Source organism: Poecilia reticulata, chromosome 19 (assembly GCF_904066995.2).
Source record: "Poecilia reticulata chromosome 19, P_reticulata-male-v2, whole genome shotgun sequence".
Lineage (NCBI taxonomy): Eukaryota > Metazoa > Chordata > Actinopteri > Cyprinodontiformes > Poeciliidae > Poecilia > Poecilia reticulata.
Genome location: NC_088848.1, coordinates 11,003,927 through 11,017,347, shown reverse-complemented (window position 1 = coordinate 11,017,347; position 13,421 = coordinate 11,003,927). Strand labels below are relative to the sequence as shown.

At 41.7% G+C, this 13,421-nt stretch overlaps 1 protein-coding gene across 6 annotated transcripts in view; it reads right to left on the bottom strand.

Annotated features, from left to right (window-relative positions):
- Positions 1 to 13,421, bottom strand: part of ctbp2l (C-terminal binding protein 2, like) — a 117,341-nt gene that overhangs the window by 19,307 nt on the left and 84,613 nt on the right. For all 6 annotated transcript variants that reach the window (XM_081601019.1, XM_081601020.1, XM_008437129.3 and 3 more), the window contains one exon: positions 3,380 to 3,534. In XM_081601019.1, the coding sequence (XP_081457145.1) occupies positions 3,380 to 3,534 (155 nt within the window). The remainder of the gene's footprint in view (positions 1 to 3,379; positions 3,535 to 13,421) is intronic.

Here is a 13,421-nt window from a genome sequence, read left to right as displayed (position 1 = left end):
AAAAAATATATAACCATTAAAAGGCGCTTAAGAGTTCAAAAAGGAAGAAGCTATTTATTCTCCCCCAGAGGACAGTGGAAATAACTTGTGTTCTTTTAATGTTTGTTCAAAAAGTTTTTGTTTTTTTTGTCGTTGTAGAGCTACATAATTCTGGTCAGTGAATCAGCCTGGGAACGAACAGACGTTCATTATTCAAACCAGAAAAATAAATCCTGTCAAAGTTCAAGAACTACACTCGGAAAGGAAATAGGGATGTGCCGTCAAGCTGTGTTAAATTAATGCCAACCTTTGCATATATAGTTAAAGTAGTTATCTTTTAAGTTCACGCTAGAAAGTTTTGGGGTATCCCTCAGAAGATCCAAAGAATCGGCAGTGGACGAATCTGAATTGTGCCACCTACAGAGATCAGTAGCAGTGAAACACCCGAGGGCTCTCAAGGTGACCCGGCCTGCTAGTCGGTTTGATGAAGATCTAAACTACTCCCCCTCAGTATCTGCCCGGGCCCCTGTCAGCGCCTAAATAACAGCGCTACATTCAACCTCCAGCCAAACTGAATTAGCTTTCCTGTGATTAGTAGATTAGCTCTGAATTTCCATACTGCTTTTATTAGCACTGTGTCCTGGACAGGCCTTCCAGATACTAGTTCAAGGTTAAAACACTCCTTACACACACACACACACGCACACCAACATCCCTCTGCACTGAAAGCTGACAGATTTTTCTTTTTCCTTCTGAGCTTGAGGAGAAGATTGTTGGAATTTGGTCATTTATTTTAATGAATATTTTTGATCATTATTTTATTCAGGGTTCCAACAAATTTTACGTCTAAAAAATGTCACACTTTTCCACACTCAATTTTCTTAGGCTTTTATGGACATTTTAAAATGCAACACAATTAAGTTCGCCATGAATTTATAGCTGTTATTTCGGCAGTGGGCAGGCTTCAAATGTGCTTCAAATAAATAAACAGAAGCTGGGAGAAAGGAGGGAAAGATGGAGGGATGTGGGGAAGGGAGAATGGAAAAAGAACAGATAGAAGGAAGGAAAGAGGGAGGGAGAGGAGTAAGGAAGAAAGGAAAAAGGTAGGAAGGATCATTAAGACGACGGGACAGTGAATAACAATCGAGAGAACCTTTTCACACTGTTCACACCTGGGATCGCTGAAATCTAATTCCGTACTTTTCAAAACGGTACAAGAACTCTGAGTGTTTCGTCACTGCGTGGGAGTTTCAGAAAAAATAAATATCAATTAGACGCCTATCAAACAGAAAACCATTTGTGTGTGTTTGTGTGTCTCTGTGGTTAACCATGGAAGGATTTCATGGTTATGAAGTCACCAGGCACACGGTCCAAAGTGGACGCAATGTGGTTGGAACATTGAGAACAAACTTTTTTCCACCTGACAGGAAAAGCTGTTTTGTTAAAATAGTTGCCGCTTAAAACTACTAAGCATTGATCACTTATTAATAAAAGTGCAGCAGGGAAATGACAGAATAACCCCATGTTTAGGATGCCATCAAAACCTCTTTTTCACCTCATTTTTAAAATCCATGTTGGCGATAAAACAGGAATGTGAGAAAAAGGGAGAGCAACAGCTTATCTTAAGTTAATAGTATACTGGAAACCTTAATTAAGGGCAACATTGGGGATATATGGCCAACATTGGGGATATACCAATGTTGGCCATATCCAACTGCAGAAACTGCTATTATGCTTTTGGGGTGACTGTCCTATTGCAAGCTCCCCTTAACCCCCATCTGTGAGTTTCAACCATCTAGGTGAAGTGAGTTAGAAATGAGAGAATTTGGAAGTAGTCCAAATCCACTTTGTGCAATGTCCCTACTCCACTGACATCAAAACAGTCCCATAGGATGACACTGCCACCGCTTTGCTTGATAACTGTGTTCTTATGTTTAAAAGCCTCAATTCAAGAAAGACTCAAGAAACACCTATGTTCACTTGCTCGTCCAATCGTTTCGCGCTTTATTTGGTTTGTTTTATCAGGTTTAGCCCTTGAGAGATGCCTTCCTTTGGAAACGCCGACTTCGCCTGCAGACGTACATACTTGGTTCCATCAGTTTCCAGCTCATGGCAGGCCTGAATCTTGTTGTTTCTGAACATCCTAGCCAAATAGCTGTATGAAAAACCATCGGGGAAATACTTTCAATGCCGGCAAAGAGAAACTACCAGCTGCAGACCTTGATTACTGACAAAATTATATTATATTATATTATATTATATTATATTATATTATATTATATTATATTATATTATATTATATTATATTATATTATATTATATTATATTATTTACTGGGTCTCACTACATCGCTAAGCTTAACACTTTCAGTGGCTGAGTCAAGCTGAACTGTGTGATAAGCCATTCTTGACAGAATGCCATGTGGGCTGCGATCCAAGCTTTACAAGCGGTATATGAGGCTGTAACGACCGAAACAAACACCAAGGATCATTGACCTTGGCGGATGAGCACAGGTGCTGAATTTCCCTGAAGTGGGTTTGTAACGTTTTTCGTGCTCCGTCATCGCTCGAGTGTCATCATTCACGTCTCGCCTAAAAAATAAAAAAGTTATGGCTCTGGCAGGAGATCCATTGGTCTTCTAGTTTTACACAACTCGCAACTCCAACGTAGGCGCGCAGTCGCGCTCGTCTACATTATGCAGAAATTCCACAGTTATCAACACTACATCTCTGCATACATGCAGCGCAGGAAAGATATTGGACATTTTCAATCTATCACGCCCCTCTGGGTATCCAGACTGCGGGTTATTACTGCGAAGTGCTGAATATGCTGCTGAGGTGAACATTACAATCATGTTTTTCCTGATAAGGTAGTGTTAAAAACAAACAAAAAGGCACCCCCCGCTCTCCCCCTCACCTCGCCTCTTCTCTGCCCGAGGTCTTGATTGAATTGATCTTTATGCAAATGCTTCTTTTTTAATATGTCCTATTTTCATAAAGACAGCGAGACGAAAAGATGTAGCGGCTCGCTCTCCATCTTCAGATGGAGAGATCGCTCCTGGGTGATACCCATCTCTGCAGACGTATATTGTTTTGCAGCCGGAGCGCTGCATAAAAGACAATAAAGAACCTCGACAAGCCAATGTAATTACACTGCATCCCCGCCGTACAAGACTCTCTATTAGAACAATGGCACTGATATAGGCATCACACCCAATGCCCCAAAGTGACATTAAATCATAATGAAGCCACTATTTTTTAACTGCCGAGTGTACATGAGGCCAATATAACACGATTCACACATCAGCTCGGTGATCGAGGTGGACACGAGCAATCTCCCCCATCAGCTTTCGGTTGCTATGATGCATGCCGCTGTGTGTGTCAAAGAGTGTGTGTCCTACCTTCTCGTGGATCTCCTGTGTCGACTGGGCATCGCAGAAGGCGACGGTTGCTAAGTCTTTCAGGATGGGCATCTCCACGGTGCAGTCGCGCCCATCCAGCAGTGCCACCAGCGGGCGCGGATGCATAGGCCCGTTCATGATTTGGGGCCGAATACCTGAAAGAGACACATGAGAAGAGAGGGGGGCAATTAGTGTACAGGGCTACAGAGAATCATTTGTTGTATTTAAAGCACTGATGTTTTTTTCTTTCAAGAAGTCATTAATAATTAAGATGCTTCTGAGTAAATAGTTCTTTAGGATTTTGAAGGTTTCTCAAAAGACATTTCTGACACTTTTTTTCTTTTGAGAATCTGCCTTTTTGTTGGTCTGGCATTGCCTTATCTGACACTTTGACACCAACATTCAGTTTGATCAGCTTTTTCAGACATGTAGAAAAATTAATCGCTGGAGGAAAGCTGGAAGGCGACGACGGGTCTACTGCACATGTACACCCGCTGTTGCAGAATCACTGCAACCGTGGCTCAAATGTGGGTGGCACCTTTCGACGGTGCCTGGTACCATGAACCCTTCTCTTTGTTTTCATTTCGCTGAGCTCTCCCAGAGAACTGAAGCTGGGTAATCATTGGGTCATTCAGCAGGACACTGATCCAAAAGAAGCGCAGCCTTTAGAAAACGTGTGAGGTAGAGCTGAAGAGAAGAGAGCATAAGAGAGAGCCCAGAAGAAGAACGACCTAAAGAGATGTGGCCTGTTGCCAAAAAGGGGTTGGGATTCTTTTCCCTCCCTTGAATAAGTAAAATACTCAAGTTAAAACTTGGAATATTCCCAATTTTTGAGGGAGAAATTATAACACAGGAATAAAAGGTTAATTTAAAAAGCTAAGACTTCTTACATATATCCACTTGGAGTGGCGGCGATTCTGCCTGGCAAAATGCAATGGCCCATTAATCGTCCAGGCATAAAAAGTCCATAAACCGAAGGATTAGACATTTTGTACAGACCCAATTGACAGGCTAACGAGAACAAGAACTGAGCTGAATTGCCTAAACAAAAGCCAATTTGGGGAGAAGAACTTGTTGGAGGGTTCACAACGAAGGCTGAATATCAATAAATCCGTTAAGGTAAGAGGAATGTTTTTTACCCTGTATCGTGGGAAACGTAGTTTTTTTGAAACATAATATCCGAGTTCATCAGCCACAGCTATAAAACGCTAACTAATGCTGCATCACATAATGAAAAAGACAACAGAAACAGCAACTGATCAAAAATTGTACATGCTCAAACACATCTAATACTGACAATGCTACCAATAGCTGATCACACAGAGACAATAATTACCTGTTTCTCTTACTGAATCTCTGAGTGAACATTAAAGGCAGCAATTTGAGACAGAAAAGCCGTCTCTACAGGAAGAGCAGATTGTACTTCTTGAGGAAGTTTGGATCACATACGTACTACGTATTGAGGCAATGCTTTCATCAGACAACAAGAATGTTGAAACGAGTACAGTTTATTTTCAGATTTCGACCTGTCTCCAGTGGAACACGCTGAGTTTGCACTAAAATCTCAACAATGCAAACTCATGCAAACTGCTTCTAAACTCGTTTACATGACTTCTTAAGTTCTGGGTGAAAGCATCGGAGTTTACTAAAACTGAAAACGGAAAAATTGGCAACAAACACTAGCATTGTTAACATCAGAGAACTATCAAATCAAACGCGCATGGAATTAAAGCGTGGCTGGTTTCATTGCATCATTCTGGTCCTGAAAAATAAAAGGCTGGGCGTGAGTACAGGAGGCGATTAGAATGTAGCGGGAAGCACGGCTGCTCCGTACTAACAAGGCCTGCTCAATAAATCAATGCACCTACTCTAGACTGGATTAGATTTACAGGAACACTCTCGGAATCACAGCTCTGAAACACCTGCATTACACTCTCAAAGTGTGCACCTAAACATGAGCGCAAGCAGCTAAAAGTATATTCACACAGCAAAAAAAAAAGAAAGAAAATATATTCCCCACGGTGGCGCTTTGACAACTACAAGCTGAATGAACAAGCATTTCCTCGCTTTTAAAGGCAAGGATCCTAGATTTGCCTCAATGGGGGAAAAAAAAACAACAACAACAAAAAAACCCTGCAATCGGCACCTTCACAGAAGAGTTTCATTCGCGGCGTGCCTCAAAAGAGCAATGTATCACCAAAATGGAGAATGCTTGAGAAAACGTTACAAGCCAGGAACAAACCCCGTAGCCGGTTCACATCTGCACGGCGGTGCGGTTGACAAAGCATGTGTCGCGTTTATGGTTCTGCCGCCGAACGGGTCGCTTCACCATTTTCTCACTTAGACTGAGGAGAGCGGAGTGGAGCCGAGTTCCCCGGTGGCTCGACCTTCTCACACATCCCCGCAGAAGACGGCGTGTCGCGCCCAGAAGACAGACAATTATCAGCCCTGCTTCATGCAATGTTAACAAGTGAGGAGAATGAATATTCATGTCGCTTCATGTACAGATGGACCCGAGATGGAAAGACTGTGTTCCTTACGGATTAACAGCTTTTTTACACCTTAGAGATCATGTTTATCGCTCATGAATAGCAGCAATGGGTCAATATAAGATGACGTAACACGCTTAAATGAATCAAATAAAGACCTAAAAGTCAAATCTCTTTCATGGTATCTCTGCTCATCATTTGTTTTTTGGGGTTTTTTGTTTTTGACCCTTCTTGGGTCCCGCCCCTTTGTTTTGTTTTAATTTTAGAATAAATTTGCCTACATGCTGATGCAAATTGCATAAACATGCAAAGCTGTGCTTTTTGGCTGAATTGGAAGTGTTTACTAGTCTTTCATATGCTTTTCAAACTAAATCAGGAAAGCAGGCGTTTTTCCAAAACTGCTAAAAAAAAATGAAATAACATAAAAAGACACAAACTGGTCCCCGAGGCTGCCACGAGATCATTAGAAACTTTGAATTCTAGGAAAAACTTGTTTTTGTTTTGCGAAGAAAACATTCAGGCCTGTCTGCAACATTCACAAAGACATGCAGGAGAATGAGTTGCAGACTGAAAAAGCTGGACTGAAACTGATGCTTAATCCAAAAAATATATTTGGCCCAACACAACACTTGAGCATCACTCAAAGCGCACCACGCACACTGAGAAACATGGTGGTGGCGACATCAAAATTTGGGGTTACTGTAGTTCAAATGTAACAGGGCTTTTTGTCATTAAATTATTAACACTTTCAAATATCTGTCAGTTTTAGCCCACAAGCCTTTCAGGTGCCTGTTGGAAAGATGAAGACGAAAATAAGTTTCCTCTCCATCCTGCAATGAGTTTAAGCATGTATTCACTAAAATAAATGCAATGGTCACTTGAAAAACATTCATATTTTTGAAATGACCTTACCAAATCCAGATCTAGAGATAACAGAATATCTATGTAAGAGCTGTAGAGACAGATAAGATAAGATGTCCTCGCAATTTGATAGCTGAAGTAAAAGGAGCTTTATGAAAGTATGAGTTTAAGGGTGTGCACACAGATTATTGCATGTTTTTTTTTTCTAAAAATGTATTTTTCCAGATGAAATGTACAGTACAGAATATTTAAATAAATGTGGAAAAAGTACACAGATCTTGTTTACCATCTAGTTTTTATGCCACCAAATCTGGCATTTTGTTCAGCATGTGTACACATTTGAGCGCAATATTATGGGAGTGGGAAAAATAAAGGCTTTCATCACTGAAACTGGAATTTAATGGGTTCAGTTCAAAATGTAATAATATATATTACACAGATCCATCCATCCATCTATTTTCTTAACACCCTTGTCCCACAGTGGGGTCGGGAGGGTTGCTGGTGCCCATCTCCAGCTAACGTTCCGGGCGAGAGGCGGGTTCACCCTGGACAGGTCGTCAGTCTGTCGCTGGGCAACACAGAGACACACAGGACACACAACCATGCACACACACACTCACACCTAGGGAGAAATTAGAGAGACCAATTAACCTAACAGTCATGTTTTTGGACTGTGGGAGGAAACCGGAGTACCCGGAGAAAACCCACGCATGCACAGGGAGAACATGCAAACTCCATGCAGAAAGACTGGGGCCGGGAATCGAACCCAGAACCTTCTTGCTGCAAGGCAACAGCTCTGTTACACAGACCTTTAGTTAATAATGCCACTCATAAAAAACCAAAAAAAATGTTGAGCAATATTTGTATTAACTGTACAACTTGAGACACAGGTGAATCACATAAAAGACTCACTGGATCAGTGCGCGTTGGGATTACGTCAGCGCAGGCTGATTAGGGTACATAACAGTGAGATTAGGAGGTTTAAGATTAATAGGGTTGTGTAGCTGTTGCAAGCACAAAAATAAACAGATGTAAGTGGTAAGGGAAAAGCAGTATGCTTAAAACAGACCGAGCACTGCCTGTTAGCCTTAAAAGCTCCCAGGGGTCATATTAGAGCAAAGGGAGATGAAAGGGGAAAAACTGAGGACGTAAACGACAGGAGAGGCGCGCAGAAAAGCGAGCAGTCCAGCAGTGCAGCCTCTTAGGGCAGGCCGAGTGGATATCATAGCGCGAGAGGGTTCGCCTCCCCGTCGCCTGTCTGTTGTCATGGTGATCGCTTGACGGGCTTTTGCCGTCCGCTTTAGCACGCTTTATTTTTAACACCGCTCGCGTGCAAGGCAAGGAGAGGAGGTCGGAGGCAAAAACCTCCGTTATCCTCGACTGCGTTTGTGGTGCCGAGACGATGTGTGCCGTGATAAACAGACAGCCTGACCCCTGCTAGTGATGCCTCCTCCTACGTAACCCCCCTGCGCTCCCCCCGCTGCGGACAGGTGATGGCATACCGACTGTCTGTTGCCTCTGATTTGTGGCAGCTCATTGAACATTAATAGAGGCAGATGGCAGAAAGCGGACTGCAAATACCGAGTCCATTACATCTGCAATCACTAACCTGGATCAGACAAATTATCTACGCCTTTAAGTCTAAAAATATTCACCTATTAACCAGGTCAAACACAACGTGTCTATATTATATGACGACCAGCATGGGGCAATATGATAAGAAAACAATATTTAGTGATTAAAGTAAAATAACATCGATTACCCTTTTGTAGCTTTCCTTTACAGTAGAGTCTCTCACTTGTTATTTTGGTGCTAGTACATCTTTATTTTCCCACTAAGGGGCAATAAAAAGATATCCGTATTGTATTCCGTATTTTTATATAAATGGACGGATAATTTACAAACTAATGCAGATGGATGGACGGCAAACTATTTACATGTTCCATGCTTTCCCAAACACTCGTGTATTTTTTCAGACCGTGTGACTTGACATTTGCAGTGAAGTCGCCACTATGTAAATAAAAATGAGCTGAAGCCACCAAACACTGTTTTGGCAGCTGAAACTCTTTGCAACACTTTCCAGCAGCCCTCTCTGAGTTTGTTTGGGGGGGATTTTCCCCAGTATTTTCAGCAGAAATCACTGATTACTGAAGAGTTTGTGCAAGATATTTCTTAGCTCTCTCAGGGGAGACAGTGAGGTGAAAGTTTTAGTTTGCATCTCCTCAAAAACAGCCCTATCTTTGCTCTGATCGCCATTGGCCTTTTTTTTTTGTTGTAAAAATCAGAGTAGTGAGCTAAGCAAAGGGGGAACTGTTAACTTCCTCCAGCTCGACGAACCCATTCACATCACACCGATTTCATGTAACATGAACATTTAAAAAAAATAGAAGAAAAAAAAAAGCATCAACTGCGGAGCTCTGCCTTTCAGAAATAAGCCACAAGTGCTATAATCGAAGCGGTGCTTGTATGTAACAGTTTTAGACAGGAGTGGGTGTGTAGGTGAGAGAAGCATTGGATGAAGCAGGAAAGGAGAAAAGCTGTTGGCAGGCCCCATCAAACCCTCAGGCACAAGTTAGATTGGCTGAACTCTGTGAATCATCCACTGAGTTTCTCTGTGTCTCTAGCTAACCTTTCAGTCTCTTACTCTTTAAATCTCCCCGCTGCAGACTCTTTCCTCGGCTACATCTCACAGCATCGTCTTGCCGTATCGCGCTTTATTCCTGGGGATTCTTGTGCGATAGCGTCTTCTGACAGCTCTTCTTTCTCTGCCGAAGTCTGGCTCCGCGTATTTGTTTGCCCGCTGCGTGTTCGAGTCATTTATCTCTCTTCTCACATAAAATTTCCTACCGACCTTGGCTATCATTCCTCAGCTGTCTTTCGGTGATCTCCAACCTTCCCCTTTCCGTCATGTCCTCACCTCGACTGTCACTCCTCCTCCCCCTCCTCCTCCGCTTTCCCCATCATTTTCTCCTCCTTCTCCGTTCCAGAAGCTAAGGCGCACGCGGCGCTGCTCGGATGTGTGTGTCCTCCGTGTGACAGGCTGATTTTCACTCTGCTGATTTTGATGGAGAGGAGATGATGTATTCAGGCTGGGGAAGCACGGAGGTGACAGGCAACACTCCCCTCGTGGTAAACTGACAGCGTGTATATCAAACCAGCCTCAACCAGAATCACTGGGTCTGTCAGCCTCACAATGCCGCCGCATGCGCTTCTGATAAGTGATCCATTCATGACACCCTTATCAGCACCTTTCCCTCTGCGCCGTGCAGCTTTGACAGCATGCCTGCGGTTTGTGCGTTGGAAATAGTCTGTAATTATGTAGGATAGAATTTCGTTCGTTTAGATGTTGTTTCTTGTGGGGAATTTTAAGCACCTTCTTATTAAAGTGGGGGAAATAGATTTAGAGTGATGGCTGTGTGATTAATTATGCTCAGGTCAAAAATATCTAGCGGCGAATCGTCTGAACTGGATTAGAATAAATGTGAAGATTACACAAAATATTCAAAAATTCCCAAAGAGGGAAAATAAATGTTCGAGTTGAGCAATTAAGTTAAGTTTGGGGTTTTAGGTGAAAGAGCTGAAAAAAAAAATTATCCCATGCGTTCTATGAGAGGGATTCATGTAACAATCCTAAAACCTAAAAATAAAAACCTAAAAAGTGTTGAGTGTATTTCTATGACACCCCACAGGATGACATTAGATAAACTCCTGCGCAACCAAACGCATTCAGAGCTTGCAATAAAACACGTAATGTGTTATAACACGTGTGTGTAATTTAGTATCAGTATAAATCCACCTCTTTTGCGAAGGCCTCCGAAACACCTTGGAAAACATAAGGGAACAAGATTCATCGTGGAGACCAAAGAACACAGCAGGTAGGTCAGGGATAATTTTGTAGGTAAGTTTAAACTAGAGTTCAGTTATAGAACATCACAAGCCAACCAACACATGGTTGGCACCTAAACTGACAATCATTAACTTCTGGAAGAGCTGCATAAACCCTCAGGCGGGAGACTCTGTCGACAGACAACTACTAGTAAAGCATATTCTCACAAATCCTTTACCACTTCATGTCATTGAACTGCTACATGAAGTGGTGGCAGCATCATGCTCTTTAGCAGGAATATGGAAAATGGTCCAGGGTAATCCTGGAAAGGTTTGTTGCAAAACACACGACAGGGCTTGAAAAATAATTTAAGAAAGATTATTCAAAGTATTACATCAAAAGGGATGAATATACACAAGATTACTTTGCTTCAAGAAAGAAAAAAAAAGCTAACTTTGAAGACCAGGTATCATCTTCTGTCTACTTCACACTGATGGATTATGCATAACTTTGTTTTTGTCTGTCGTATAAAATCCCATCCAAATATGTTTAAGATTTTAGCTGTCAGGTGACAAAATGAGATTAATACATTTGCAAGGCACCGACTTATTATACAAAGACTCTTTAACATGATCAAAGAAAAAAACCATCAATGCAATGAGAAGACTGAGCAATCTGCAGGAAATGTAATTCCGTCCAAGAATAAAAACTGTAACGCTCTAATGCAGATGTCAATGTGTCAACCATTAAATCTTAACTGAAGCGTTTACTTTCTATCACATTACTTTTATCCGTAGTGTATTTTTAAAGATAATTAACCTCCTTGATGGCTAGATCTAAAGAAGTGCATCACATTCTGCCAAAGCTTCACATAGGAGGAGCTGCTCAGGGAGAACCAATTATCCAGGTAGAATCCTCTATTTTCTACCCTTTAGGCAATCACCAGATTTCATCAGATTTACTGTCACCTCCAGGTTTGCTCATATTTAATACAGACCAAAATTTAACTCCTGGGCTGGTTAACTCCCACTCGGTTAACTCTCTGCTTTAGCAGCGGTGTGGCGACGTTGCAGAGCAACATCCAAGAGTAGTTTCCAGCATTTCAGCCATGTTTTGTTTTTTTTTTGTTGTTGTTGTTTTTCCACAGGCGCCGGAGTTGCTGCTTGCCCCCCTTATAGTAACCAACCAAAGATATAAACCGAGCTGTGAATCGCGCGGAGATGAGAGAGGGAGATGCACTTAGACATGGTGCATCAAATGTCAACAAATGTGCTAATCACAGAGGGCTGGAGCACAGTGGAGTGTTAGGGGGCATGAGAGAGTGCTCTTAATATCCCTCCTCCGTTAATTAATTCCCCTCGCTTCCTTTCATTCCTCTGTCTTCTCGCTTCCTCTGCTTGTTGCTAAACTGTTGCCAGGCTGCTAAACGTGTGTGTGGATTCATTTTTATTATTTTTTTGTTTCTAATGATTCCGCTGCGTATGAGTTAATTTTCACTAAGGGAGGCAGATGCCGCTGTGCATTTACCTGCCAAAAGAAACGTGCAGCACACTTCGACACAAATACACAACCCCTGCTGGGTCTGTGTAATGATATAGTCTGTCAGATCCAGAGCTGCGGTTAATGATTTTTCTCACTGGTGATTAGTCCTGAAAATGATTTTCCCCTCTTCAAAATTAATTACCTCTAAGTACTACAACAAGTCAAAAGCAAATCAACAAAAACCAGGGATTGAAGAGATGTCTGCTTGTTTAATTACAAAAATAAAGACATAAAAATAAAACATATTTTACGTTATGAGATTCTCGGGTTGAAGTAAAACGATCGCGCCGTTTACTCAAATGTATTTGCGCTACAATATAATCTTTATAGCCACCGTAACGTCGTCTGTTACTTATTTTCCCGCTTCAGTTTACACAGTGTCTTCAGCAAAAACATACAACAAATTACTATATTCAGAAGCAGCTTTTAAGTTCTTACTGAGCAGAATATTCACTGTTTGGAGTTATGTTCTTCCTAGAGTGCGAAAAACAGAAAGCTGACATCTCCTGACTCACTCCTGCAGTCAGCTGCTTCACAGACACGACCTATGAGACTTCCCAACTGTGGTTTTTAAAACAGAGATATGATGAATGTCGCTCTTTGGTTTACAAACTGTTGCTGGCAGCGATTCGCTGTGCATGTTTTGTTGCAAACATAAAAAACAAGACAGCAAAACCTTAGGAAATCCTGACAATGCTAACTGCAGCAATCGTTAAGAGAGCTTAGAAAGTTAGCGTGGAAATAATTTTGTCTTTGTTTCACAGAGATTTTGCTTGTTATTAATAATAATTGACTGGTTGGGAAGGATAGACAACAATAGTGTGTTTACTGCTGTGCAACTATTTAACGCTTTCATATACCATAAAACTTGCAGTAGGCTGATTACTAGCCTTAACATGGTAAAAGCAGGCCATATTAAAAAAATGATATTGAAAGTTTCTTTTCAAATCCCGGCAACAACGCGTGTTGTCCCAGGTGGTCTTAAAATAAAACCCCTTTCCTAATTAATTAAAGAACCTAACAGAGACAAGAATTAGGTCAGAATCATATTTATTTCGGAAAACTAGGGGTTGCTCCAAAAAAAATGAAGAAAGCAAAACACCTTTTTAGTTAGAATACAAGGATTTTAAAGATCTACACAGCCTCACATCTTAAGGTTTTTGATTCTAATCACCCCAGTAGAGGAATGGAGGCTGGTGGCTGGAGGCCTCGGATTTTCAGCCAGCAACACTTAGTGAGAGAGTCTGGCAGCGGGATACAGCGGAGCAGCGCTGGGAGATGAGACCAGAGTTTCCATTAGGTGGTGGTAGGGAACGGGGAGTCT